The sequence below is a fragment of the Microtus pennsylvanicus genome, chromosome 12, assembly GCF_037038515.1.
Source record: "Microtus pennsylvanicus isolate mMicPen1 chromosome 12, mMicPen1.hap1, whole genome shotgun sequence".
In the NCBI taxonomy this organism is placed as follows: Eukaryota; Metazoa; Chordata; class Mammalia; order Rodentia; family Cricetidae; genus Microtus; species Microtus pennsylvanicus.
Window position 1 is genome coordinate 6,784,102 of NC_134590.1, and position 25,353 is coordinate 6,809,454.

Below are 25,353 nucleotides of genomic sequence, written 5' to 3' on the forward strand. Positions count from 1 at the left end.
TAGATACATATTGTTAAGTGTAATTTATGAGTTTCTGAATGTGGGTTTCCCTCTAAATAACTCTGATGAAAACATATTTTCCATGACCTTCTGGGCCCCAGTGGAGACCAGGGAGATCAAATCACCATGGTATGATTGTTGGCTCTCCCATGCTAAACTGCCATTGTAGGGCAGACTGGAAACACTCATATTCTCTAGTGACAAGAACAGTCAATGATTTACTAAACAGCCACCTCCTCCACCCCTCACTGCCAGCTGAGACCTTTACTATCACTTCAGGTCCTCCACTCTCTCAGGAAGGAGCTGTGAGGACAGGGAGGGGATCACTGTGCTCCGTGATGACGTGTCACTCAAGAGAAGCTCTGAGGACAGGGAGGGAATCACTGTGCTCCGTGATGACGTGTCACACGCGAGAAGCTCTGAGGACAGGGAGGGATCACTGTGCCCCGTGATGACATGTCACTCAAGAGAAGCTCTGAGGACAGGGAGGGAATCACTGTGCTCCATGATGACACATCACAGACACTCCAGCAATAACTGGGCTGAATGAACTGTCTGCTTCCTTAACAGCATTCAGTGTGATGCCCACAGTTAAGAAATGTAACCTGGCTGGGTAGTGGTGGCGCACGCCTTTAATCCCAGCACTAGGGAGGCAGAGGCAGGCAGACCTCAGTGAGTTCAAGGTCAGCCTGGTTTACAGAGTGAGTTCCAGAATGGCCAGAGCTACACACAGAGAAATCTTGTCTCAGAAAAAAGAAATGCAATCTGCTTGTATTTTGAACCTCGCATGAGCCGCATTAACCAGGCCTTCTGATTGGGTCCTGCTAACTGTCATGGTGTGCTCACAGCAATGACCACTGGATCCTACGACGAGAGCCACAATTCCATTTCACTTGACATTATAAATGACCACTGGCAGAGAAGTCAACTTAAACTAGTGGGAACTCAAAAGAATGATGCAATGAAGTGTCTGGTTCTGCTTTAGTAGAGAAGTACCTTATAAAGCTTGTGATGTACACATGCACAAACGTCGCCATCAGATACTGACAATCGAACCTGTCCATTATCCCGCCATGTCCAGGAATGGTGTTTGCAAAATCCTGCAGAAACAAACATACAAATGTGAAATACACATCCCCTGCATCAAATTCTGACATGTAAATGTCTTTTCAGTATTACAGACTTTATAAGGAAAACAACTATACTATTAATTTTTTTCTAACAAATACAAATAAATTAGAATACAGCCAACAGATTAAAATGTTATTTTTCAACTCTCCACTCACTGTTGAATGATTTCTAAATTGGCCCGCAGCACTGAAATAACACTACATATTAATTAAGTCTAGCACTTTTTCTCATTACTGTAATCTCTCTAAATTATCTAGTTTTGTAACTGCCTGTAGCCCTGCACAGTGAGCAGCTGTGTGGGAGCTGCCTCACTGTCACATAGACGCACACGCATCTCTAACTTGTGTTTATCCAACAACCCCTGTGCCGGAACAAACACTCCAGTGGTAAGCACCCTTCTTTAAGCATTGAGGTAAAAGAAGAACAAAGCATCTGGGTGGCTGAGAACGTGCTCATCCATCAGACAGCCTGAGGAGAGGCCAGGTGGTGAGGAGAGGCCAGGCGGTGAGGTTTCTGCAGAAGAGCTCACTACCCAAACCCCAGAGAACACAAGTGTTCTTGTGAACATCTGGGCACTAACACACAAGATACAACAGCAACTGCACATTCAGATATAAAAACAAAAAAACCCTCTCCCTTTAATGAGGAACCTTAGAGACCATTAAAAAAACAAAAACCAAAAAAACCACACTGAATGGTGGTGGCACATGTCTTTAACCCCAGCAAAGGCAGGCGGATCTCTGTGAATTGGAGGCCAGCCTGGTCTACAGAGCGAGTTCCAGGAGAGTCAGAGCTACACAGAGAAACTCTGTCTTAAAAAAACAAAACAAAACAAAAAACCCACAATCTAAATACCTGTGACTAATTTTTCCCAACCTATTTCCTCCCTTCTCTGCTCACTGAGGTGTGAGGGAGCCCCAGTAGCCTGATCCCACTGCAAGGGAGGACAGGGCTGCTTCCCACCCTCCCCCACGGGGAGGGAGCATCCTGAGGCCAGGGACCCTGCAGGCTTTCTATATTACCTTGCCCCGACCACAGCACCCTTGGCAGGGCAGAGGCTCCCCGAGTTCATTTACTTCCCTGATGCTTCCCTGATGACCATCCTAAGGTCCAGGGTGGTTTCCAAACGCTGTTCCCTAACAGCCGCTCGGTCCTGGCTCCCTTAATTTTTTTTTGTTTCGTTTTTGTTTTTGTTTTTGGAGACAGGGTTTCCCTGTGGCTTTGGAGCCTAGGAGCCTGTCCTGGAACTTCAGCGAGGCCTCCCTCCCTGAACTCACGTCAACGCTCTTCCTCGGACGTCTCAGTAAGATTTATCCTCGTCCTCTCTTCAGATCTCGGCTCCAATCCCACCTCCTCGGAGCACCGTTCCCTGACCAGCACATCTTCCCCAGCCATTCTAACCCTCAGTGAGCAGATGTACTTTTATCTGGTAAGGGAGGGCGGCTGTGATGATAGGACTTAGGATGACCCTGCTGTACTAACACGTGGGGATGACTTTAAGTGTCTGGACCATAATCAGCGAACCAACTCTCACAGATCAAATCCAACCCACAAGCGGGTCTTACAAACAAAAGTTTTAAGACTTTCACGGACATTTCTGTGGTGCAAGCTTCATACTGCAGCAGCAGCGTTCAGAGCTGAACCCCAGAGAACGTGCAAGAGTGTTCTCTCCAGCCTGACCTGACAGATTCTACCTAACAGGAGGGGCAGTTCCCGATCCAAATGCTCCTTGGCAGAACTGTGGGTCTGGGAGATGCTAAGCTGCAGATGGCGCACTACTCCATTCCTGAAGTCTGAAAGCCACCCCAGCACTGAGAGACACTCCATCTCCAGAACAGGATAAGACACTTCAAAGGAATGAATATGGCATCACTAAACCTCCCCCCCCCCCAAAAAAAATAGACTCAAACCAGCCAGGCAGCATGGCTGTGAGGCTACACGGATGTCAGGGGCTCAGTGTGGACAGTGTGAGCCACATCCCAAGGACAGAGAGCTCCTATTATGCACAGAGACTGCAGCAGAGAATGTGAAACGCACCTTGATCTTAAAAGCTCTTTTGAATCCGCTGGCGAAGAAGCCTCCAAATGGGCCAATCAGCGATGCAAACGTTGACAACGCAATGCTGTGTATCTGGAAGGGATACAAGCTCACTGTTTCCTGAGGAGGAGGAAGGAGAGAGGACCAGCTGCGTTAACACTGTACTTACTCATGCCACCTAACCCAGGATCATGGCAGACACAGGAGGCTGAGACAGACCACATTTCTGTTAACGCCTCAGCGTTAAAGACCATGACTGAAAACACAGCACATCTCCATGCCCTGTGCCGGCTCCCTTCCCGGCACCCACAGCCTCACCACCACACCCACCACAGTCTCCATGCCCTGTGCCAATTCCCTGCCAGGCACCCACAGCCCCACTGCCACACCCGGTAGAATTCCAGCTCAGCCAGGGCTTAGGAAACACAGTTGTGTGGGAAACGTGGGAGATTCACACACACTTCGGTTCACTCTACACTTGCTCTCTAGACCATAGTATTTTGTTCTTATAATCATAGGATTTATTTTAATTTTATATTTTATAACACTATCTAATTTTAAACAATGAAATAGCAAGAAGTTGTCTTTGTCGCCAAAACTAAGTTGAAAGCTATGGAAACAAACAGAAATAAATATTTTTTCTTTCTTCCTTTTTTTTGGATTGCTTTTTCAAGACAAGGTTTCTCTATGTAACCTTGGTAGTCCTGGAACTTGCTCTGTAGACCAGGCTGACCTCGAGTGCTGAGATTAAAGGTGTGCACCATCACTGCCCGGCTCAGAGATGAGTTTCTTAATATACTGTTAAGGGGTGGTGGCATGCCCCTGTTATTCTATACTCTGTAGGCTGACACAGGAGTACCTGGAGTCAAGGGCCAGACAGGGTTATACGGTAAGACCCTGTCTCAAACAAAACAAAGCCTGTCAAAATGGGCATAAACAAAATTATTTCAAAAGATTTAGAGAAATCATCTGAACAGAATTTTACATTCAAATTATCTGAGGGTATAGCTCTCTTTCCCCCCGGAATTAACTATGAACTAAAAGCAGCACAAGACGGATATGGTCCAGGAAAGACGTTCAGTCCACAAAGTTTTGGATCTGTTCTCAAAGAGCAACATCGCTCCAGACTTAAAGACTGGTACGAGCCCAAGCTTTGTAGGATGTAACAGGAAGCATGGATGGTTAAGAAATGTTTAAAAACAAATGATGAGCACTCAAAGAGATAAGTTATTTGTAGATGTTTCCAAAAACTTGCGGCTGTGAGCTTGAAGTACAATGTACATACACACAGATGTGCACAGTTACTGTATGTCCTTGTTTGCTTTCTGCTGCTATAAAGGCAGGGCTATTTGACTTACAGGTTACAGTCACCTGTAGCAAGCCAAGGGGGGAACCTGGAAGCAATCCTGCTTGCTGGCTGGCTTCTCCTGGGCTTGCTCAGCGACTTTCCTTACACAGCTCAGGCCCACTTGCCTAGGGACAGCACCACCCACAATAGGCTAGGCCCTCCTCCAGCAATTATGAAAATGCCTCACAGACAAGCTCATGGGACAATCTGATGGAGGCAATCCTTCCCATGTAAAAACTAACCGGCCTACTTTTTCCCACTCTAATGATGTAACAGAGTCTACTGTAGAATATACCAAACAATCTGGGGGATGACATCTCAGGTGCTTTAAATGGTGGCAATGGAAGGCTCATTTCTAGATTTCTGTATTAATAATGACCCCGAAAAATCAAGGACTCTTTCAATTGATGAGTCTCAAGCTTTATACTTCCTCAAATCATATCAGTAACATTCATTTGTAAAAATCTATTTATTTTAAATTTTATTTATATTTTAAAATAATTTTTAAAAATATAAACTGCTATCAGTATTTAAATCATTATGCAAATAAATCCCCAGTGTATACACATATGCTTGGAAATGTTAATAGCCATTTGATGTTTAAGATGACAAGCATACAACCCACTTCCACATATTTGGAAAAAAGAAAAAAGAACCAGAGAACGAAGGATCCCCAGACACACCGGCTAAGCCATTTGCTCTTACCCTTCTCAACACTGCCTTTAGGAACGGAGGGAGGGAGTAACTCTGAAGCCGGAACAGTTCTGACGGCTCACATTCCGTCACGAAAGAGTTGACATCGCTTCGGTACTCCACTGGGCACACAAAGTACTGGTGTTTGGACAGCACATAGGCAGCCTGAAGACCAAAGCAAGAATTTGTGAGATAGTGCCCAAGCCAAAGGAAGCCAAGTGCCAGAGCGCACAGCCAGACGCCAAGTGCCTGTGCATCAGCATTTGGCTCTACCCAGTGTTAGGTCAGGATGGTCCCAGGAGAAACTGAAAAACCTTCAGAGAACAAAAGAATTTTCAAAAGCAGTGAGATCTCCATACAACCTCAGAAGGGGCGGGGCTGATGTGATCTTAAATGAGCCTTATAGGAGATCTGACTTTTCAATGTTCTAAGTACGCATGCACTGTATGTGTCCCCATGCCAGGGGACTGCCTTTGGAGTCAGTTTCCCCCTTTCTCTTTTTATGTGAATGCTGAGGATCAAACTCGGGTCCCCAGGATTTGCACAGAAAGGGCCTTTACTCACAGAGCCATCTCTCCAGGCCAAGAACTTACTTTTTAAAAGTCTGCATAGTTTCTCTTAGCAGGGCCTAAGACGGCGTGGTAAAGGACTGTGCGGGGGGCTTACTGTACATAGACTGTGCTAACTTCACACTAGACAAACAGTGCACAACAGTGCGGGAGAAAGGCACTGCCCCTTGCCAGCCTACGATGCCATGGGTGCAGTTCTTAAAATTAACCCTCCTCAGCCATGGCAATGGGAGAGAAGATAAAACATCTTGTTCATCTGATTCCATTTCTCCCCCGGCCATGCAATCCACTGTTTTCCTCAAGAACAGCAGAAATTCAAACATGCCACTAGGAAGAGATTACAACGGCTTGTGCATAGGAATGGCAAGCAGTGCTATCACTACGGGGTCTTGTTTAGATCTCATGGGTGCAGCTCCCTGGCAAATATGAAAGGCACCATCTTGCAGGAGATACCTTGCTTCTCTGGTTCTAACAGTCTTTCCTCCCCATCTTTGAAGATGTTCCCTGAGTCTTAGGTGTAGGGATGTATTGGTGGAGATGGGTGGTCTGTCATATCTACAGGTAAGTGTGGCTCTCGCTTTTCATCAAACAAGTTATTTTTGCGGCAGATGGAGATCATCACAGAATCCATACTAATCATAAGGTAGAGAATGACTATGGGTGCCTATTTAATAAGTTTTAATAAACGTATTACTAGCATTTTGTGGTTTTGTAGGTTTAGAAAAGGCTAAACCCTAGCATGCGTTTTCAGAGTATAAATAAAAGTAAAACCCCAGTAGAACTCACAATGAATCCAAATATGACGGTGGAGAAGAAACCGCCAATGAACCCTTCCCAGGTCTTCTTAGGAGACAGCTGAAGAGGCCGGAGAAGGTGGAGGGTTAGTACACGTACTCCTTATACATTCCCCAATGCCCCGTGCATCTCTTCCCTTTGCTCTCATTTGAACAGCTGAAACTGCAGCTGTCCCCTGCACGGTCATGACTGACCTGAGTGAGCGTCTTCAGAGGCACCTAACACGGGGCAGCCCCTCAAACGTGTGGTGTACTGTGATATCTACTCATCCTGCTAGGTAACCTCAAGTTCGTTCATTCGTTCTTTCTTTCTTTCTTTCTTTCTTTCTTTCTTTCTTTCTTTCTTTCTGCTATAAGTTCAATAGCGAAATAATTTCCTCACGTCTTGCATGCTTCTCTTAGAGTGAGATTATTAGTTATCCCATGCAAACCAATGCTGACCCGCCGCTGACCACAAGGCACAGCAGCGCAGCAGTCTAGGTGGTCTCGTGTGTCAGGTAGGCCGAGCAGACAGGGTCCCACTACATAGCCCACTGGGTCTAGAATTCACAACACTCATGCCTCAGCCTCTCCATTGATAAGGTTATAAATTTGTACTAGCATGCTCAGCTCAGTCCTAATATGCAAGATACATGAGATTTCCTTCATGTATTCAACACCCACCCCCATAATCGATGTCTACCTTTAGGTAGAAAGGAACAGATTGTGCTCTGAGAATAGATACTGCGTCTGTTTCAGTCTGGCTACTATTTCACAGTCAATGAAACATTCAGGGAGGAAAATCTGGAGGGAAGTCCGGAACTCAGTGGGGTAAGGGATAGGAGAGAAAACTCAGGAGCTGTGGTATAACCACCCTACGCTGCCAAGGAAGGTAAGCGTTCAGATGCGTATGACTCAGGGGGAAGGAATGGGTCACAGCCCTGGCTACCTGAGCTCCTTGTAGACTATTTAACTTGAAGTTGAGAAACCTCATTGCTAAACTAGCTGGCAGCAATGGTTTCTTAACAAATCTGGTGACAGTTTTGCCACAGAGAAGGAACCAATGCACCTTCTCCTGGGAACAATTCCGTGTCTGTACTGGTGCCATCGAGTGGGCTCCAAGTGTCTGCTGATTACTTAAGAAAGCGTCGAGCTGACTCACACCAGATCATAAGTGAATTGCCCAACTTCCTGGGCATATCATACAAATAATCTCCTTAGCTGAAATCACCTGAAAGGCATTCAAAACCAGTCCCTAGGATTCCTGCACGGGTCTCAGTCTCACGAGGCATGTTAGTTTAGAGCTTGGCCCACGCGAGCATGGAGAACATGCTGACTTGTTCTGCGCAGCAGCTTTAGACACAGCTCAGAGATGCATACTTTGCATGTCAGCAGCCCACGAGAGGAGAGCTGAGGGAGGCACTGTGAGGGGCAGGCTACCCACACGCTCCCCAGGAGCGGCACACTTCATCACATGGCTCCCGACAGCACAAGGCTAATCCAGACTCCAGCCGTTCCTCCCTAACAGCTTCCCTCTCAGCCAAGGAATGTGTGTGAGATCCTATTAAACACTTGGCTCAGTGTGGAAACTGAATCCTACATCAAGTCCCAACATAAAAAGCTCTCTTAAAAAAAAAAGTCCAAGGAAAAGGTTGGATTTCTCATGAAGAACTGGTTTTTCTTGCCCAAAATGAGATCTGAATAATCTAATTCATACCCTTGCCTCCACTGTCCATAAACAGAACCAAATCAAGGCAAAATGGCAGGCTGTTCACGTGTGCTTTCTTCCTTGTCTCAACTTCTTAACCACTGGCTTTAGATCCTCCAGTCTTTTACGTAGATGAACTTGGGAATCTTTGGAGGACAGTACATAAAGACTGTGCGCCTTGCTCTTTTAGGAAGTTTAGTGACAGACAGCATAGCTAGCCACAGGAATGCTGGGAGTGGGTTAAAGAAGTGAGCAATGAAGATGAGCCCACACAAGCAGGGGAAAATAGAGTTGGGCCCCCATGGAGGACCCAGCCGGACACATGACAGCAGAGGGAACTCCTGCCCTCTCCATGGCAGCGCTCTGTGGCCTGTAAGCCTGTGGGAAGGGCGTCTGTCTAACATTTCCATTACCTTAATTAAGGGAGTTCTTCCAAAAAAGAATCCGAAAAGGTAAGCAGTGATGTCATTGCAGATGACGCTTGATATTGGAACAAGGAACCTTGAAAAGATTAGCAGAGAAAAGTCTGTGTGGTTAGACAGCGAACGCTTATCCCCTCTACAGCTCAGAGTGAACCCACGTTACACCCTTTAGCTCACACAGTGGACAGAGCAGAGCATAGCACAGGGCAAGGCCTAGGAGAAGCAGAAAATACCACACATGCTTGCTCCTTTAGCCAGGAGACGGAGAAAATCTATCTCTAAACTTAGAAAACGCTGCTAAAGAAACTATTAAATAACCAATCTCTATAGTTACACACATTTACATTCTAGTTTTGTAAGGAATAACTTTTCAGGAACTATCGCCTCTCAAGAAGAGCAGTCTTGTGAAATGCAAAACAAGTCACTTGTGCAAGCAGAGACTAAAGTGACAAGCTCATGCCAGGCTCTTAATGCAAATTCTCCTTCAGGAAAATTATTAATCTTAATTCGATCTTAGCTTATGTCACACGCTGATAACTTTGCAGAACCTATTTAAATAAGCAACATTTCTCCCTCAATTGAAAGGTTTTATATGATATCCATCCCTAAACTAGAGTGTTTATACAAACACATGGGCATTTTAGTAAGCTGTCAGGAGGGTCAATTTATCCTGGCAAACTCCAGTTAGCTATGAATGATTCTAGTTGCTGACTTTGCGATGGATGTGGAGGGGTAAGACTCGTGTTCACAGTCTAGATGCATGCACAGAGAATTTATTAAGCCTTTCTCCATTCCCGTTTGTTTCTAATTATGAATCTGGATTACTTTTAGTTAATAAAAATGCTGTCTGAATCTGCAAAGCCCAGTGCTGTGGAGCACCCAGCTCTGCACACACATGGTCTAGAAGCTTGTTCCTTTCCAGAGCGGAGCAGGACCTGCCCAAGTGTCCCCTGGAGAAAAGGCACTTCTCCAGTCTGCTAACTGGAAGCCAGATCCCACCTACTTTCTGCACTCCATGTAGATAACATCCAACCTTTGCTTTTAAAACACAATGCTGGGGTTTGTTAGCATCTGAAAATGGAACTGGGTTTTGGGGAAGACTTTCTACATTTTGCTTGGAACTAGAAGAAAGGGTCTCCAGTCACTGGATAGGCATTCTGTGCTGGGTTGTGAAACAGTAAGAGTCAGTGAGATAGCAAGCGGTCTCCATGCAGTAGTGGAAACCAGAAAGCTACTGCCTGGCGTTAGGGGGTTTAAAGGGCAACACATGAAAACAGAATGCAGCATAACACAACATAATCCCTTACCATATCATGCCTTCAAACAGATTTTGGATGACAAGATGTGACTGAGTAACGGTTATCAGTAAAGTGACATGGGTCCATGCGAACTGTCAACAGCCCAACAACACAGAAGTTAGCAAACACGGCTCATCAAACAGCCAATTAATTAGCAAGAGCGATTTTGAAACACAAGTTTTCTGCCATGACTTCTGATCAAACTTTGTAAGATAGGATCATACAAACAAAACAGTGTGGTTAGTAAATTACACTCTTCACATTGTCTACTAAAACCCTGAAATAACAAAAACATTTAGCAAAATTATTTTAATTTATAGATAAAAGGAATGCTAATACCAGTGAGACATACTATTAAGTCTTTAAAATCACAAAGAAATAAGGTGCCATCTTGGAGCACTCTGTTGACAGCATCGCTGTGGTGTGAGGAAGCAGTGCTGGTCTCTGAGAGCCCCATAGTTAGCATGCTGAAGCTGCAGTCTCTCCTGAGTTTCCTGACAACCTTCCCTGCAAAGAGTTATTCTAACTTCGAATGCTTGAAACCCTCAGGATTCAACTGCCTTTACGTTCCATCTTTTCTTGCTGAAAGACGATCTTTCTAAGTCTGCTCAATGACATGATGCAATTTCAGAATTTCAAAGCCCTGTGCTGTTTCCCTCATCACGCCTGCTTGGCCCTCAGTCTGAGGGTGGGCTGTTTTAGTGACTATAGTATAATTACTATGAGCAGAATGTGAACCAAAAACAGTCATTCTGTGTACTCATCAGATAAACTGGTTTGGCAATTAGGAAGTGATTTTTTAAATAATTCAGATTTTTATTTACTCTTAAACATTATTTATATTTTAACAAGATATTTTATGTTGACTGCTTTCTTCTAGTCTACTGGTATACACTTAAAGGAACCAAGCACTTTACAGTAGTTACATTACAATACACCCTTTTTTCCAATAGGCAACTGGCCCTATTATACTGCACAGCTGGCCCTCTACATACAGTTAATCCTATACCCACAAATCCAGGAACCACAGGTACATGGATCAACATGCACACTTATTCTTTTCTTGTCATTATTCCCCAAGCAATAACTATTTGCACAGGATTTGACTATGTTAAGTATTATAATTAACAGGAATGATGTGAGGTACAAAGGAGGATCCAGCGGACCATTGAGAAACAGAAGGCGCTCAAGCGTGCAGAGTTTGTCATTCACAAGGGTCCTAGAACCGTGTTCCTGACAGGAAGTCTGGTTATTTCCAACCAGTCTTGATGTTCTTAGATCTCATTAAGATTTTATTCTAGGATCACCTGAAATTATAAATGTAGAAAACACTACAGATTTCTTAGCAATAATAATTTGTGGAATATCTTCTTAAAGAAACGCTCAAGTGGGAAGTATGAGTCAACCTGAGAAACGCCTTGCTGATCCCGGAGTTGCACCTCTCAGAACTGCATTGTACTTCAGACTTGTAATTAGCTCCACTTTAGGGAAACGAGAAGCTCACTGTGGATCTTGCTTCTCTCCACCGAACAAACTACCTGAGGGCAACAATGACTATGGCTGACCATAACCACCACGAAACCACATACTCTGCACTACGCTGAAGCCAACAGCCAGTGTCCAAGGACACCTTCAATACGTGACACAAACTTGCTAGGCTTCAGCTACTATCCCAGAGATGAGTTCCCACAGTCAGGAAATTCAAACTTATCATTTACATTATTTCCTTTGAAAATACCTAAAAATGTTTCAGGAACACTTTAGGGACAGTTGTATATTTTAAATCTCAAAATCTTTTCAACTTCAACATTTCGTATCAAATGAACACATAAAAAACCTGATAAATTCTTTGGGCTCGGGTAAGACATTAACTAGCTAATTTGACTGTTATCTCTTCACGTACAGGAAGAAAGATGAATGCTACTATGGAAAACTGTTGATACACACCATGTAAAACTGCAGGCGGTAGTGTTTCTTCACCAAGCTCAGCACGAACATGCAGAAACCTGTTCAAAAACACAAGACAAACTGTGGGATTCTGCACGGAGTATAAGATCCCTGAACACCCCCCACACACCCAAAACCAGTTTCCTGCACTTCATCCAAGCATGTGTCAGTCATCACTCAACGACCTCTCCTACTTTACAGAGAGCATCCTAAGCAGTCTCCTGAAGGAACAATTGTGAAATCTCCCACGTGCCAGACATATTCCATGGGAAAAATTCAATCACTGTCTCCTACATTAATTAAATGAATTAGTCCCTTGCTAATATGGAAGCTGGAAAACATCTTAGGTTATCAATTTACCAAGAGCAGGCTGACAGGTTAGTGGCTGAGTGTTTGCCTAGCATGTGGGGGGTGGGGTCTGATGCTTAATCTTCAGCATAGGAAATTCCACTACATAAAATGTCCATTGATTGAGAGTATTACAGAACGTGTTCAGTGTCCATGAAAATGAGTAACTATGGCAGCTAATGCCCATTGAGCATGCTATGTTCCTAACTCCATCTAAGCTTTTATGTGTATTAATCCAGTCCTTCTGATACCGTTGATGTAGCTCTCCTTCACCATCACCACTTCACTATAGGCAGAGACTATGCTTGCTTTTCTGGCTGCCTAGACCCGAATAATCACATAGAAACTGTATTAATTACAACACTGTTTGGCCAATGATTGTAGTGTGAATATTCCTAGCTAGCTCTTACACTCTAAATTAACCCATTTCTATCAATCTGTGTATCACTAAGAGGCTGTGGCCTACCGGAAAGGTTCCTGCGTGCCCTTCTCCTTCGGCAACTCTCTGACTCTGCCTACTCTCTAAATCTGTTCAGATTTCTCACTGGCCAAAACAGTTTTCTTCAGCAACCAATTATAGCAACACATATGCAGAAGGACAATCCACATCACTTCATGAATGAAGAAAAAAGTTTTGTCTCTGCACTGAGAATTGCAGAAATAAAAGAAATGTTTAGATGCTCCTGGTTCTTAAGTCACGTGGTTCCGTGAAAACTCACGTGGCAAGAATAACTTGTAGTGAACAAAGACTGACTTGAAGTTTCTCACACCAGCAGTATACATACAGTGAAACATGTGCTTTTAAGTCACTTCTCACTTCCCAGTGTCTGACTGTGTCACATACATTCACTGCGATGAAGACATGCTACAGTACCCAACTCAGGGACACTCCCCATTCATACACTAACACGACGAGGGGCTCTCTCAGAATACCAGTAAGCTTTCAGACACGCTGCTCAGAGGTGGAGACTCAAAATGCATGAACTGAGTCTGGCTGAGATAAGCCACCATGCATTCTGCAGTGAGCTTGGAGTGGACCTGACACAGAAACTGAGTCTGTTATCGGCTGACCTGTACCACATGAGACAAACACTCGGCCTTGCACTTTGTGCTCAGTTCACCAGGCAGGAAAACCAAGGGTGCATATCTCCACAAGCGGGGAATCGGCCTCTGTCTACTTTTGATACCTCACTCTACATGTCCACTGCAAAGGATGGCAACAAAATACAGGCGCTAGGGAGCTGACCAGAGTTCCTACTCCTACTTGTCACTGACAGGATCATCGGCTTGCTGGACTACAAAACCAGGAGGCCAACATGCTTTGCTGCAAGCATGCAAAAGCTGTAACAATATTCACGAGATGGGGAGAGAACCAAGAACATGAAACCCGTGCTGCTTCAGCTGCCAAGTGTGTGAAAGTCTGGTTTTAGACAGACTGCCTGACGTTTTCCTTCTGTGATGACGAGATTTTGTTTTCTTCATTGAGAATTTTGTGTATGGATGCAGTAGGTACCGTTTCGCCTTTCTGACTCCTCAAATCCACGGAAGCCCACATGCAGAAGCCTGGCACTGCAGCCATTTTTACCACACTGCACAGAATCAATCCCAAATGCACCAAAGACCTCACTCAGAACTACTATAAGGAGCGCTCTCTGAAAGCAACTTAGTTTGCTTGGGTATTGAGGCCAAGCATTGACAAATGGGACCTCACAGAACTAAAAATCCCATACAGCACAGGAAAGAATCAGTCAAGGGAAGAGGAAGACCCAGAGCAGAGAATGTGACAACTCTTCACCTAATGAAGGATTAATACCCAAAATATACAGAAACTCACAAATAGTCCTGAAAAATAAATGGTCAGATTAAAAACTGAGCCGAGGATCTGAACAGATTTCTCAAAAGAAATAAAAATGGATAAGAAATATCTCAAATGCAAATTTAAACACTGAGGTTTCGCCTTACTCTAGCAGAATGGCTAAGATCAAGAAAACAGAGGTGGGTGTTGGTGGTGGCACGTACCTTTAATCCCAGCCCTTGGGAGGCAGAGGCAGGCAGACCTCTGTGAGTTCAAGGTCAGCCTGGTCTACAGAGTTCCCAGACAGCTAGGGCCGTTACTGGGCTGTAGAGAACCCCTGTCTTGAAAAACTGAAAAAGAAGGGAGGGACAGAAGGAAGAAGAGAGGGAGGGAGGGAAGAAAAAACAGCTGACAACAAAAGTTGGTGAGGGTATAGGAAAGGAGAACTATTGTTCTTTACTGGTAGAGCTACAAACTGGTGTAGCCGCTGTGGAAATCAATGTGGAAAATTCTCAAAAGGCTAAACTCAATAGAACAGTGACTAAGACATCAAGTTTATCTAAAGCTAAATATTTTTAAAGAAAAGCATCCTTTATAAAACTAGATATGAAAATCATTATCATTCACAACTACATGGCTATGTGAATATTTTACGCTTAAAACATAAAAGTGTACATATATAACCTAGTAACTCCAGAGTTAAGATAATTTTTACAATTGGATTCACAGTCATACCTTTTCTTGACTGAAGAATATTTAAATAGTTATGTTTTCAATTAAAATCACAGGCTTTATTAGATGACTACAGACACCAGTATTCACTAAAAAAGTCAGTTAGTTTTTACTAACTTGTCACCTGGAAAGAAGGGCACTTAACTGAGGAGCTGCCTCCATCAGACTGGCTTGTAGACATGGCTGTGGGGCATTTTCTTGATTAATGATGGATGTGGAAGGGCCCAACCCACTGCAGGCAGTGACACCCCTGGGCAAGTGGTCTGGAGTAGCAGATCAAGCAATGGGAGCAAGCCAGTAGGCAAAGATCCCCCATAGACTCGGTTCATCCCTTGCCTCCAGGTTCTGGCTGTGGCTTCCCTCAGTGATGAACCATGATCACGAAATATAAATCAAAGAAACTCTTTCTTCCCCAAGTTGCTTTTGATCAGTGTTTTATCACAGCAACAGAAAGCACACTAGCACAGGTCCCTAACCCACTCAGCTATGATGTAACAGCTCTCAATGTAGTTATGTGGAGCGGGACTGGCTGAGCTGGAGGTGCTGATGCAGATATGACCATCCTGCATCCCATCCCAAGCACTCCCAAGGTAGCAGTGAGAGCCGGTTTCCAACCAACAAAACAAAGTCTCTATAGCCAAGAATAGAAGCAGATGAGATGGCCGAGCAGGTCATGAAAAGTTTAGGAAAAATTGAGATACTGGAAAAGCCCACAAGACACAATACAGGAGATTAGACACAATACAGCAGATTTCAGAAAATGAGTTAACAGTTTAAAAACATATCAAGCATTTATAACATTCCAGGTGCAAGATACAAAAAAAAAAAGGTGAGATAGTCACGAGCATTACAGAGCTTACCGTCTAGCTGAAGAGATGGAAAACGGAAAAATAATTGTTTTTAAATTTTAATATTAGTGATTAAGGACCCAGTAAACATGTGGTGTCAACTCTGAACCGGCCACGAGGAGGAGCCTGGGTTTGAACACGGTGCTTACCAACTTCCTCCTCATTCTTTTTATACTACTTGCCAAAACTTCTGGCATCATCTTAGGTAACTTCAGAGGCACGCTGCACTGTGTGGTAGAGTCACACCCTAGACTACGGCTGAGCTGTGCACACAAAGGTTAAAGGAACAGGTAGTTCAGACACTGATACACAGTCATGGCAGCTGAATGTGAGAAGAAAAGCTGCCAAAGGAGACCTAAGGATTTTACAGAAACCAAAACAACCACATATAACATGTAAGCAAAACAATCCTTAGCTAAGATAATACATGCATGACTGTAGCTACTGATGTCCTTTGGGGGTCAAGCACCCCAAACGTATCAACCGACATCACAGAACTTGCAACCACATGTTTGCTCTCATTCCTAAACAGCCCCAACCCAAGTCATCAAGCCTGGGAGATGGTGCTCTTTTTTATGCAAATCTAGTCTCTGTGTACTATTTCCAGTTTTGCTGACTTTTTTTCTTTGCTTCTTAGTCAAATTCTCTTTGTGATGAGATTATTTAATGTCAGGACAACTTCAAGATTCTACTCAGTGAGTTGTCTTGTATGACAGGAAGCAAGTCATTGAACTTCATGGCCTCTGATAAGGTGGACAGACCCAGAGATAGCTACATTTTTTTCCAATAAAATATAATGTCAATGAATCAGCCTAGGCTGTCTTTGCTTTTTACATCAGCTAGGACATCTTTGCAAAGTCCTTTGGTCATGGCAATAAACCAGCATTTCCCTGCGCCCCTTTACACTGTCGTGTGAACATACAGATAAATGAGCGGCAGGGTTCCTATCTCCTTACACCATCTCAAAGTCCAGCTCCATCAGTCAGACTCACAGCACTGCTGACGACTTAAAGACTCATCAGCACCACACGCAAAGCAGTGAGGCCGAGGTGACAGCGCTCAAAAGCGTCCTGTGGATCCACACATTTTCAGCCGTCTCATCATTCAGCAAACACAAAAGGAAACTCACTGCTGGGCTCTAAGAATTGACCAAATGAGAGCCACAAGCATTGAGAGCCACGGAGTTGGACCAAATAGTTCCATGCTCAATCCAAGCTGCTGTGTGTGTGTGTTTGTGTTTTACGGGACTATGACAATTGTCTATCTCCTAGGATGACACGAGAGCTTTCAGATAGCTACATGGGTAGGAACTGGGCAAAATGCAAAAGGCAAATGTTAATTCTTACAACTGGATGTGGATATATAAAGATCTCGATTTGAAAGTATATCTTAGACCAATAACCTGGGACCCGGAGCAATGTTTATTAGACTGTCATAAAATAGTGGCTGGGCTCCAAGGACCAGCTAATTGTTCACTGTTTAGGTGCTGAGTATAAATCTGCAGGGCACAGGCTCTGCCTCCTCGCTCCTCTCCCTGCTAACTGCTCCCAACCCATTTCTCACTTAGTCACAGACTTTGCTTTTATCTTCTCTTGGTGTGGAAACCCCATGTGGCTTCCCCGGGAGAAGGACAAACCCCTTCCGGGACAAAAAATGCTTCTCGAGACACAGGTAGGTACCAACTCTCCGGGCTTGGACATGCCATCTTCTCAGCTCTGATCCCGGCTCAGCCAGCTAGTCCCAGGATGAACAGCAGAGACCCGCCTACTCCTCACTTTTCATGGCACCAGACACCTTTTCTCCAAGCTATCCAAGCCCTCCTCCTCTGAGCAAGGCCTTCTCTTCCTGCTTCTGTTAATCCTACTCATCATGTTTCCGCCGTGAATTGGGGCACTGAGCCTCACAGGCTTTACTCAGGGTTGGGGTCAGCCACTGTCCCCCATGCTGTCAGTGCCGCCACACTGAGGACTTGAATGTTTGTTCAAAGAAGAACCAGTGACTTTCAAATGAGCTTTGTGAACACTGCCCTATTACCGTGCGGTGACATGTCTGGTAGAAATCAGTACATCACAGGGAAAAACAACCAATGGTTATTTTATGAGATTCTAAACCTTTCACATACAGAACAATCTGTAGAAAGTCTCAACAGAAACAACAAGAAAATCAATTCGCTGTCTGTCTCTGGTCGACAGATGCTATTCTCAAGCATGAGCTACAGCCACCAACAGTGGGAAGGGCAGAAAAAGCAGCCTTGTATACATGGACTTGTGCCTGGTTGGACTTCAAGCTGCAGTCTGATACAACTATGGATCAGGAGACACTGGCGTGGGTTTAGACATGGTACTATACAACCACCTGAAGCTACATTAACTGGAAGTGATGGGTTATAGAATAATCACATTTCATCTGTCTAAGAAAATAGGTGACGGAAGATAGGAAAGTAGCGTACAAGCTCGAATACTCTGAAAATTAGAATAACTTCAGCAAGTCCCTGGAGACCGGAAGTAAGGCTCCAAGGCATCAAAATGATCTTACTGAATACTTCTTTGTTTTTCTGAATGTTTACTACAAAGTATAGAGTATATATTTTTTTTAAAAAAAACATCCTATCTTTAATAAGACTGTTTTAGAGTCTTGGCATGGTTTTCATTTCTCCAGTCTCCCATGGAGAGGTACAGACCAGGCCCCGGTCAGCAGCGGGCACAGGTACAGCCTTCCCACACTACTCAGACTCCACTGACTTTAGGAACTTTGTTAGAAAAGCTGGCTGTTCCTGACAGCCCACAGGACTGAGAAAGCAATGGGCTCTGTGAAGATGGGGGAAGAAGTAAAATCAGGTTGAAGCTCAGTTGAGCATGCACGCTCATTTCTATTCAGCCCAGGCAGTCCATGCAAATGCCACCAAGGAAATGAAGACCAACCAGAACCAAGAGGATGGAAGGAAAATATCGCCAGACTCAACAGCCGATTCAGTAGAAGGAGAGTAAAGAGTTAAAAATGAATGGAGAGGCTGGAGGGACGGCCTGTGGCTTAAGAGCACTGGCTTCTCTTCCAGAAGACCTTGGTTTGATTCCCAGTACCCATCTGGTAGCTCACAACTATCTCCAACCCCAGTTCCAGGGCATCCAGTGCCCTCCACTCCCGGCCTCCTCAGGCAGAAAACAGACTGGAGACCCAGCACTTGCCGAGGAATGTAGGACCCTCAATTTGAGCACCACTACAAGCCACCAAAGAAAATAAATGAACGAACTCGGAAAAGCCAGAAGCCACTACAAAACGTTTTCCTGCTAACTTCACTAACTTTTTAAAACATTAATAAGGTGCATTCCTATCTCCCAAGGAAAGATCCCATCTCAAAACTGACTTCAGAGCAAGACACAGAGCACGGATGTGCACTGAGGAGCAGGCAGCCCTGCCTCGCAGACTACAGAATTTAGGTGACCTCTCAGCAGGGGCCACACCTTCCAGCTGCCAAGAATTCAAAGAGACCAACTGCCTACAAACTGAAGGATCAGGGATATTCTAATGCCTATTTCTAAGAACGCATCTTCTGTAAACACATCATCAATAACCTTGTAAAGATTTATTTATTTTACCGTGTGTGTGCATTTAGCCTGTATGGATGTGTATATGCAGAAGAGAGACTGACAGTAGTGATTCATGACGAGCACGCTGAGACTCGAACCTGGGTCTGTGGCAAGAGCAGCAAGTGCTCTTAACCACGGAACCATCTATTAATAACATTTGGGGTGGGGGTTGGGGACAGGGTTTCTCTATGTAGCACTGGCTGTCCTCGAACTCCTCTAGACCAGGCTGGCTTGGCAGTCACAGAGATCTATCTCAGAGTGCTAGGATTAAAGCTATGTGCCACCACACCCGGCTAAAACTTTTAAAATTAAGGGAAGAAATCAGGAAACAGATTGGATAACAAAGCAGAAATAAAGTGTGGAAAATCCTTTAGGAAAACTTCCCATCCTCTCAAAGCCCCAGATGTTCCACACTGGGTTCCACGCCCTAATCGGCAGCAATGAGAAAGGCACTGGCGTCCTGGAAGCAAGCTTGCCCACAAAACACGCCTTCTCCAGCAGATTGCCTGGTTCATACAGAAGAGTGGTTCTCAATCTGTGGGTCACAACCTCTTTGTCAAACCCCTATCTCCAGAAGTATTTATATTACCATTCATAACAGTCGCAAAGTTACAGAATGAAGGAGCAATGATGCAGTTTTATGGTTGGGGTCACCACAACCCGAGGACTGTGTTAAAGGGCCACATCCTTAGCAAGGTGGGGAACCAACGCTCTAGACGAAACCTTATTCCCTAGGGACAATTATAAATACATATTTGCAAAATTTTCTCTGCAAATTATGTTTGATTAATACATACTCTAATAAATGTTTCAAATTTTCTCTTTTTTAATTATAAATTGATAAGAAAAATTTCAGGAACATGGAATGCTATAATTATGTTTGCTTTAATTACCACTAGGGAATGAATGCTACTTAAGCCCACAATGGAAAAAAATAATTTTATGCATGAGTAATGATGTAAAGAGAGCCCGGAACAGAATGCAACAGAAAAAACACACAAACGCATTTAAATAACCTAGGTAAAGACACATGTGGGAAACATTAACGCAGGTCAGTGCAGACCGACCTCAATTTACCTGCCAGGTAGAGGGCGAAGGATATGAACCTGTGGTAGCGAATGAGGAACTGTAGCTGCTCCTCCCTCTGAACAAACGTAGCAAAGTAATCCGCCACTGTCTCTCCATAGAAGAAGTAGTTCACACACAGGAGGAAGTACCTGCAATTGAAACCCATTAGCTTGGTGAGTATGAATGCTCTCCCCACCAAATGGGACACAATTATTCCCTGCATTTTTGATGGCAAAAAAACCAAATTTGAGTGATTAATTCAAAATACACTCTACAAAAAAAATGCTGTTTTCTCATTCAAACTTTATTTCAGACCAGTCAACAGCAATCAGCAATTCACCAAGTACAATTCATGTGTTCAATCAAAATATAGTATCAGAGACAACAATGTCAAAATGCAACAGACAGATGTTCATATGTCCATGCACGCACACACACACATACACACAGCACTGAGTTTACAATCAACAGGCAGATGTGCACACATCTGCGCAAACACAGCATTAAGTTTATAATGAAAATTAGCTCCTGGCTGCTCAATGTTCTTATGTTTAATAACTAACCCCGGAGAACACAACCTCGCCTCACCAGCTAGTTAAGAGGGAAGGAGGAAGAGGTGGCTGATCATCTCCCCCATTGCTCTGCACATAGTTCTGACATTTTTCTCAGTTCTTCTCAATGCCCAGAAGGGTTCCAATCAAACAATGATTCTTCTTATTTTGATTTAGTGTGTGTGTGTTTCCCATATATTTTATAAGAACAGAGAAAAGTACTAGGAGAAAATGGCCCCTTATAATATCAACACCCACTCCACCACTTTCCCCACCTCCAGGATCTTATTAAACAGCTCAGGTTGGTCTTGACCTCTCAGAATAGTCTTGACCTCATGGCCCTCCTGCCTCAGACAATGGGCAATTGAGCAAGTTGTTGTGGCCAGGATCCTAGAACCAGGGTCAAAGGTCTGTGTCAGCACACTCAGGTAGGAACTATTTAGAATAGTCTAAGCCCAGAGGTGAGAAACACCTGTTTTAGGAAGACAGTGGCTTCAGAGAAGATGTTAATGGAATAGCTTCCTTACGACCATGGAGCCTGACTATGAGCTAGCATAGTGCCGTGTTTCCTACTCCAAAGTCTTGGCAGGGATGAATGCCTTAAATGTTAAAAATAATAAGTAAAGCAAAGCTACACACACACACACACAAATCAAATATTTGATGTTCTCTGATCAACTGGGGAAAAAGAGAGCTTTTCATAAAATTATGATCAGGAAGGAAATAAAATTATATATATATTAATCATTTATTAGATGTCACTACAAAGACTAAAATGAAAGCTTGAGGATCGCTGTGCTGGAGGAGGAACAAAGGTTATTTTCTTCATTATAAATTCAGTTACAGCATGTTTCTCTTTCTCCAAAATCATTCTGCAATTAGAAATGTTAGAGATGGACTCGATTTCCCTATCCAGAGCAGTGTGTCAGTCACTCACCAACTCAGTGTTCTGAACCATGGAAGGTCATAGGAGTGATAGACTCTGTACCCAATGGTGATGATCTCGTGGAAACATTTCACTTGGATGCCCAGAACCTGAGAGTAAAACAACAGGGTCACGTGATCTCCAGTGTTTATATCTGTGCTGTGTGACTTATGTGTATTTTAGAAAGTCTTAATCTACCTATTTCTAATTATTCTAAATGGCAATAGCAAAGAGGCAATATTCACTCTTTCAAGGGAAGTGATGCCTAATGGAGCAGCAAAAGGATAGTTAAAACGAGGGCCTGAGATGTTCCCAAGAATAGCCAGGGGTAGCGAGTCCTTGGGAGGTTTCTTTTTTTTTTTTAATTTATTTATTTATTAAGGATTTCTGCCTCCTCCCCGCCACCGCCTCCCACTTCCCCCCCTCCCCTGATCAAGTCCCCCTCCCTCATCAGCTCGAAGAGCAATCAGGGTTCCCTGCCCTGTGGGAAGTCCAAGGACCGCCCACCTCCATCCAGGTCTAGTAAGGTGAGCGGCCAAACTGCCTAGGCTCCCCCAAAGCCAGTGCGTGCAGTAGGATCAAAAACCCATTGCCATTGTTCTTGAGTTCTCAGTAGTCCTCTTGGGAGGTTTTTATTATTATTTATTGCCACGTATTCACCATTTCTTGAGGTGGATAATCTTTTCTGAGACGGGTCTCACACTATAGGACAAACTGGCCTCTCACTCCCTTCTCAGCTCCCCAGCCTCCTGTGTTTCAGGTACAGGTACAGCACAGCCAGCAACAGCTCTGGTCAGTCTGGGCAGCGTCGCCAGCATGTCCACACAGACAACAAAGCTGATGGAGCTCTGCCTGCAAGGTGTCCTTGTGTTCCTGAGCATCAGCCCTTCCCAGTGATAAACCAGGGATCAAGGTGAGGCTGCTGTAATGTCTGTCCTGTCCCTTTAAGAGACAAGCCCTGCCCACTCCCTCCCCCACTCTCCACACCCCCCACCCCCATCCACCAAGTAAGCAAGAGGATCTTTCTTTCACTTCTAGCCTGAGTCCCTTCCTTTCAGTCTCTCTCCCGAAGAGGTAGCTTCTGCCACTCTCCCTTCTCCCCACTTCTTCCCTTTCCTCTCTATAACCCACTAAATAAATACCCACGTTCTCTGCATGGTGTGCCTAACAGATCTCTGTCTCTCACCCGCTGTGCTGCTCCCTGCCTGGGAATGACTGCATTCGTGGCCCATTGTGGTCTCGTGCCTGCTGCCCACTGCCACCACTCAGGGACCTATGGCGTTTTATTTTTACCATAACATTTGGTGCTCCTGACTTGGCCAGGCTCTCTCCATGTTCCTTCCTGCCCACAGGTGGGCCAGCAGAGGACACGTGAAACCCTGGACTCCAGAACCAGTTTCTTTGCATTAGCTCTACATTCTATCTGCCTAAACACTGACCTCTACACTCACCAGCGGCTTCAGTGGTGAGTTTTCCCCTTCCAGTCAGCCAACCACAGCCTTCACTGCTGAGGTTGAGCCCTCCATTGACATTCATCTCTGGTTGCTTCCCGTAGCTAAAAACGTGCCCGGACGACCTCGGTTGGTCCTCCCGTGCTAGCACTGCACATGCTGTGTGGTGCATTCATTTTGGGGCCCGGGGTCCCTCAGATTTTTCTTTTTCTTTTCTTTGGACCGCTCATAAGTAGTCCCCACCATGAGACTGCTCAGAGCGGCCGGAGCCAGTCAGGCTTTAACATCCGCCTGTAGAGAGGAGACGTCCTCCTATAGGCCCTGCGGTGTTTGCTGTTTTGTGGGTTTTCACATCTTCAACTATGGTATAAACCCTCAAACTATCAGCCACCCGCCTGTGAATGCTCTGCTGGTGTCCCACCAGCTCCACTTTTCCTCAAACTATCCCTGACACCACTACCACTGGTCCCGCAGAAACTGATCCACGAGGCAGCTGTTTTCAATTCCAGCCTTTATTCCCCATAGTGGATTGTGGCATGGCGGCTCAGCAACAGGGCAGATCATGCCTCTAGGTCTCTCTTCCATTCAACATGTGACTGCCGCCATTTTGATTGAGGTCAGGTGACTTTATTGCCATCTTAACTGAGAGTCAGTCAGGTGACCAAGTCCTGCCATCTTTACTGAAGTATTCCCTACCTGGTTCCCTGGTGTTGACTCTGTTACATGTCTGTTTTACACAGTGGCATGCCTTTGGAAGAGCCCACCAAAGCATCCACTTTGCCCAATTCCTGTTCACTGTGTGTGTGTGTATGTGTATGTGTGTGCGCGCACGCACGTACATACATGTTTCTTAAATGCACCTATGTTTACTGTTAAATGTTATAATTTTCTGTTCTTGTATCTCATTCCAGACTACAAAGTAAAAAGTCTCATATTTTAAACTGGTATGTACTTTTAAGTCTCTTAATTCAACCCCGATTTAAAATATAATAAGCTGTTCTCTGCTATTATCAGTTCTGCTGTTAACCTTCTATTGTAATTTTTCCTTCTTTCTGTCTTTTTACAAGTATAAATCTTACCTGTTAAATTGAGAGCCAGTATAGTCAAGCTTAGACCCAGTTCTCTAGGAAGATTCTATACTGTAGTTATGACTTATCTATACCCAGTAAACAGCTCTCATCTGCTCAGAGATCTGGGGAATATGGCATTTAAATGCTTAATTATTAAAAAAAAAACTTTTTATAACAAAAACAGACAGGTTGGCTCTTAGCAGCAGCACTCCATTTTCTCCAAAGAAGACAGAAGACAAATGGACACAGAACAACATCCATGCACAATTTGCTTCAACTGCAAAGTGCTGACCACTGAGATAAACTGCCTTTCATCTAAACTGAAGATCTCCAGATGTGGACAGAATCACTGGAATTGACAGCCTAGCTGGTCAGGTCAAGGTAGGCTTGTCTTCCTACAGATTTCTTAGCCCACAGGATCTTCAGGAGCCTGGCAGGCCCTGAGTTAAACAGCAAAAGACAAATACAACCTTCAGCAACCATGGAGGACCCTGAGGAGTAGCTCTAGGTGCCAACCAAGTAAGTTCTTATGTAGTTTTTTAAACAATAACTCAAGTAAAATTTTATCCTTCCAAAGATCTCTGATACAGTCTGACAGCTGAGAGGTTTTGTCAGTTTAAAAGGACAACCTCACCAAACAAATTTCAGTAAAACATAAATACAAGTCATTAAGGTGTGTACCTGCAAATTATAAAGGTGTGAAGACAAATACAACTTATCAAATTTCTCTCACGCTGCCTTCCATAGTCTTAAAAATACTTTTCATTGTGGAAAAACATCTGTCACAATCGTTCTACTGCTGTTTAAATTTTCATAAACCCAAAGAATTCTTGTGAGTTCCAGGGAGCTGAATTGGAGGATCCACCTTAAACAGGTCAGATACGCCCCTCTCAATTCCCTGGTCCTAATTTTTTTTTTCCTAAACTTAACTTTATCCTCTGTTGTGCCTTAAACATGTGTAAGAGACACCAGACGTTTCCATACCACAAACACTGGACAGGAACAAAGAGACCAGCTATGCCAGGATGTGACCAGCACCCATCTTGCTCAGG

At 44.2% G+C, this 25,353-nt stretch overlaps 1 protein-coding gene across 1 annotated transcript in view; it reads right to left on the reverse strand.

Annotated features, from left to right (window-relative positions):
• Cds1 (CDP-diacylglycerol synthase 1) overlaps window positions 1-25,353 on the reverse strand; it is a 69,394-nt gene that overhangs the window by 4,973 nt on the left and 39,068 nt on the right. Inside the window, exons 4-12 of the mRNA XM_075943051.1 lie at window positions 21,793-21,890; window positions 20,314-20,453; window positions 11,927-11,985; window positions 9,989-10,071; window positions 8,673-8,760; window positions 6,565-6,633; window positions 5,222-5,374; window positions 3,169-3,288; window positions 997-1,100 (exon numbers count right to left, since the gene is read on the reverse strand). Of these exons, the coding sequence (XP_075799166.1) occupies window positions 997-1,100; window positions 3,169-3,288; window positions 5,222-5,374; window positions 6,565-6,633; window positions 8,673-8,760; window positions 9,989-10,071; window positions 11,927-11,985; window positions 20,314-20,453; window positions 21,793-21,890 (914 nt within the window). The remainder of the gene's footprint in view (window positions 1-996; window positions 1,101-3,168; window positions 3,289-5,221; window positions 5,375-6,564; window positions 6,634-8,672; window positions 8,761-9,988; window positions 10,072-11,926; window positions 11,986-20,313; window positions 20,454-21,792; window positions 21,891-25,353) is intronic.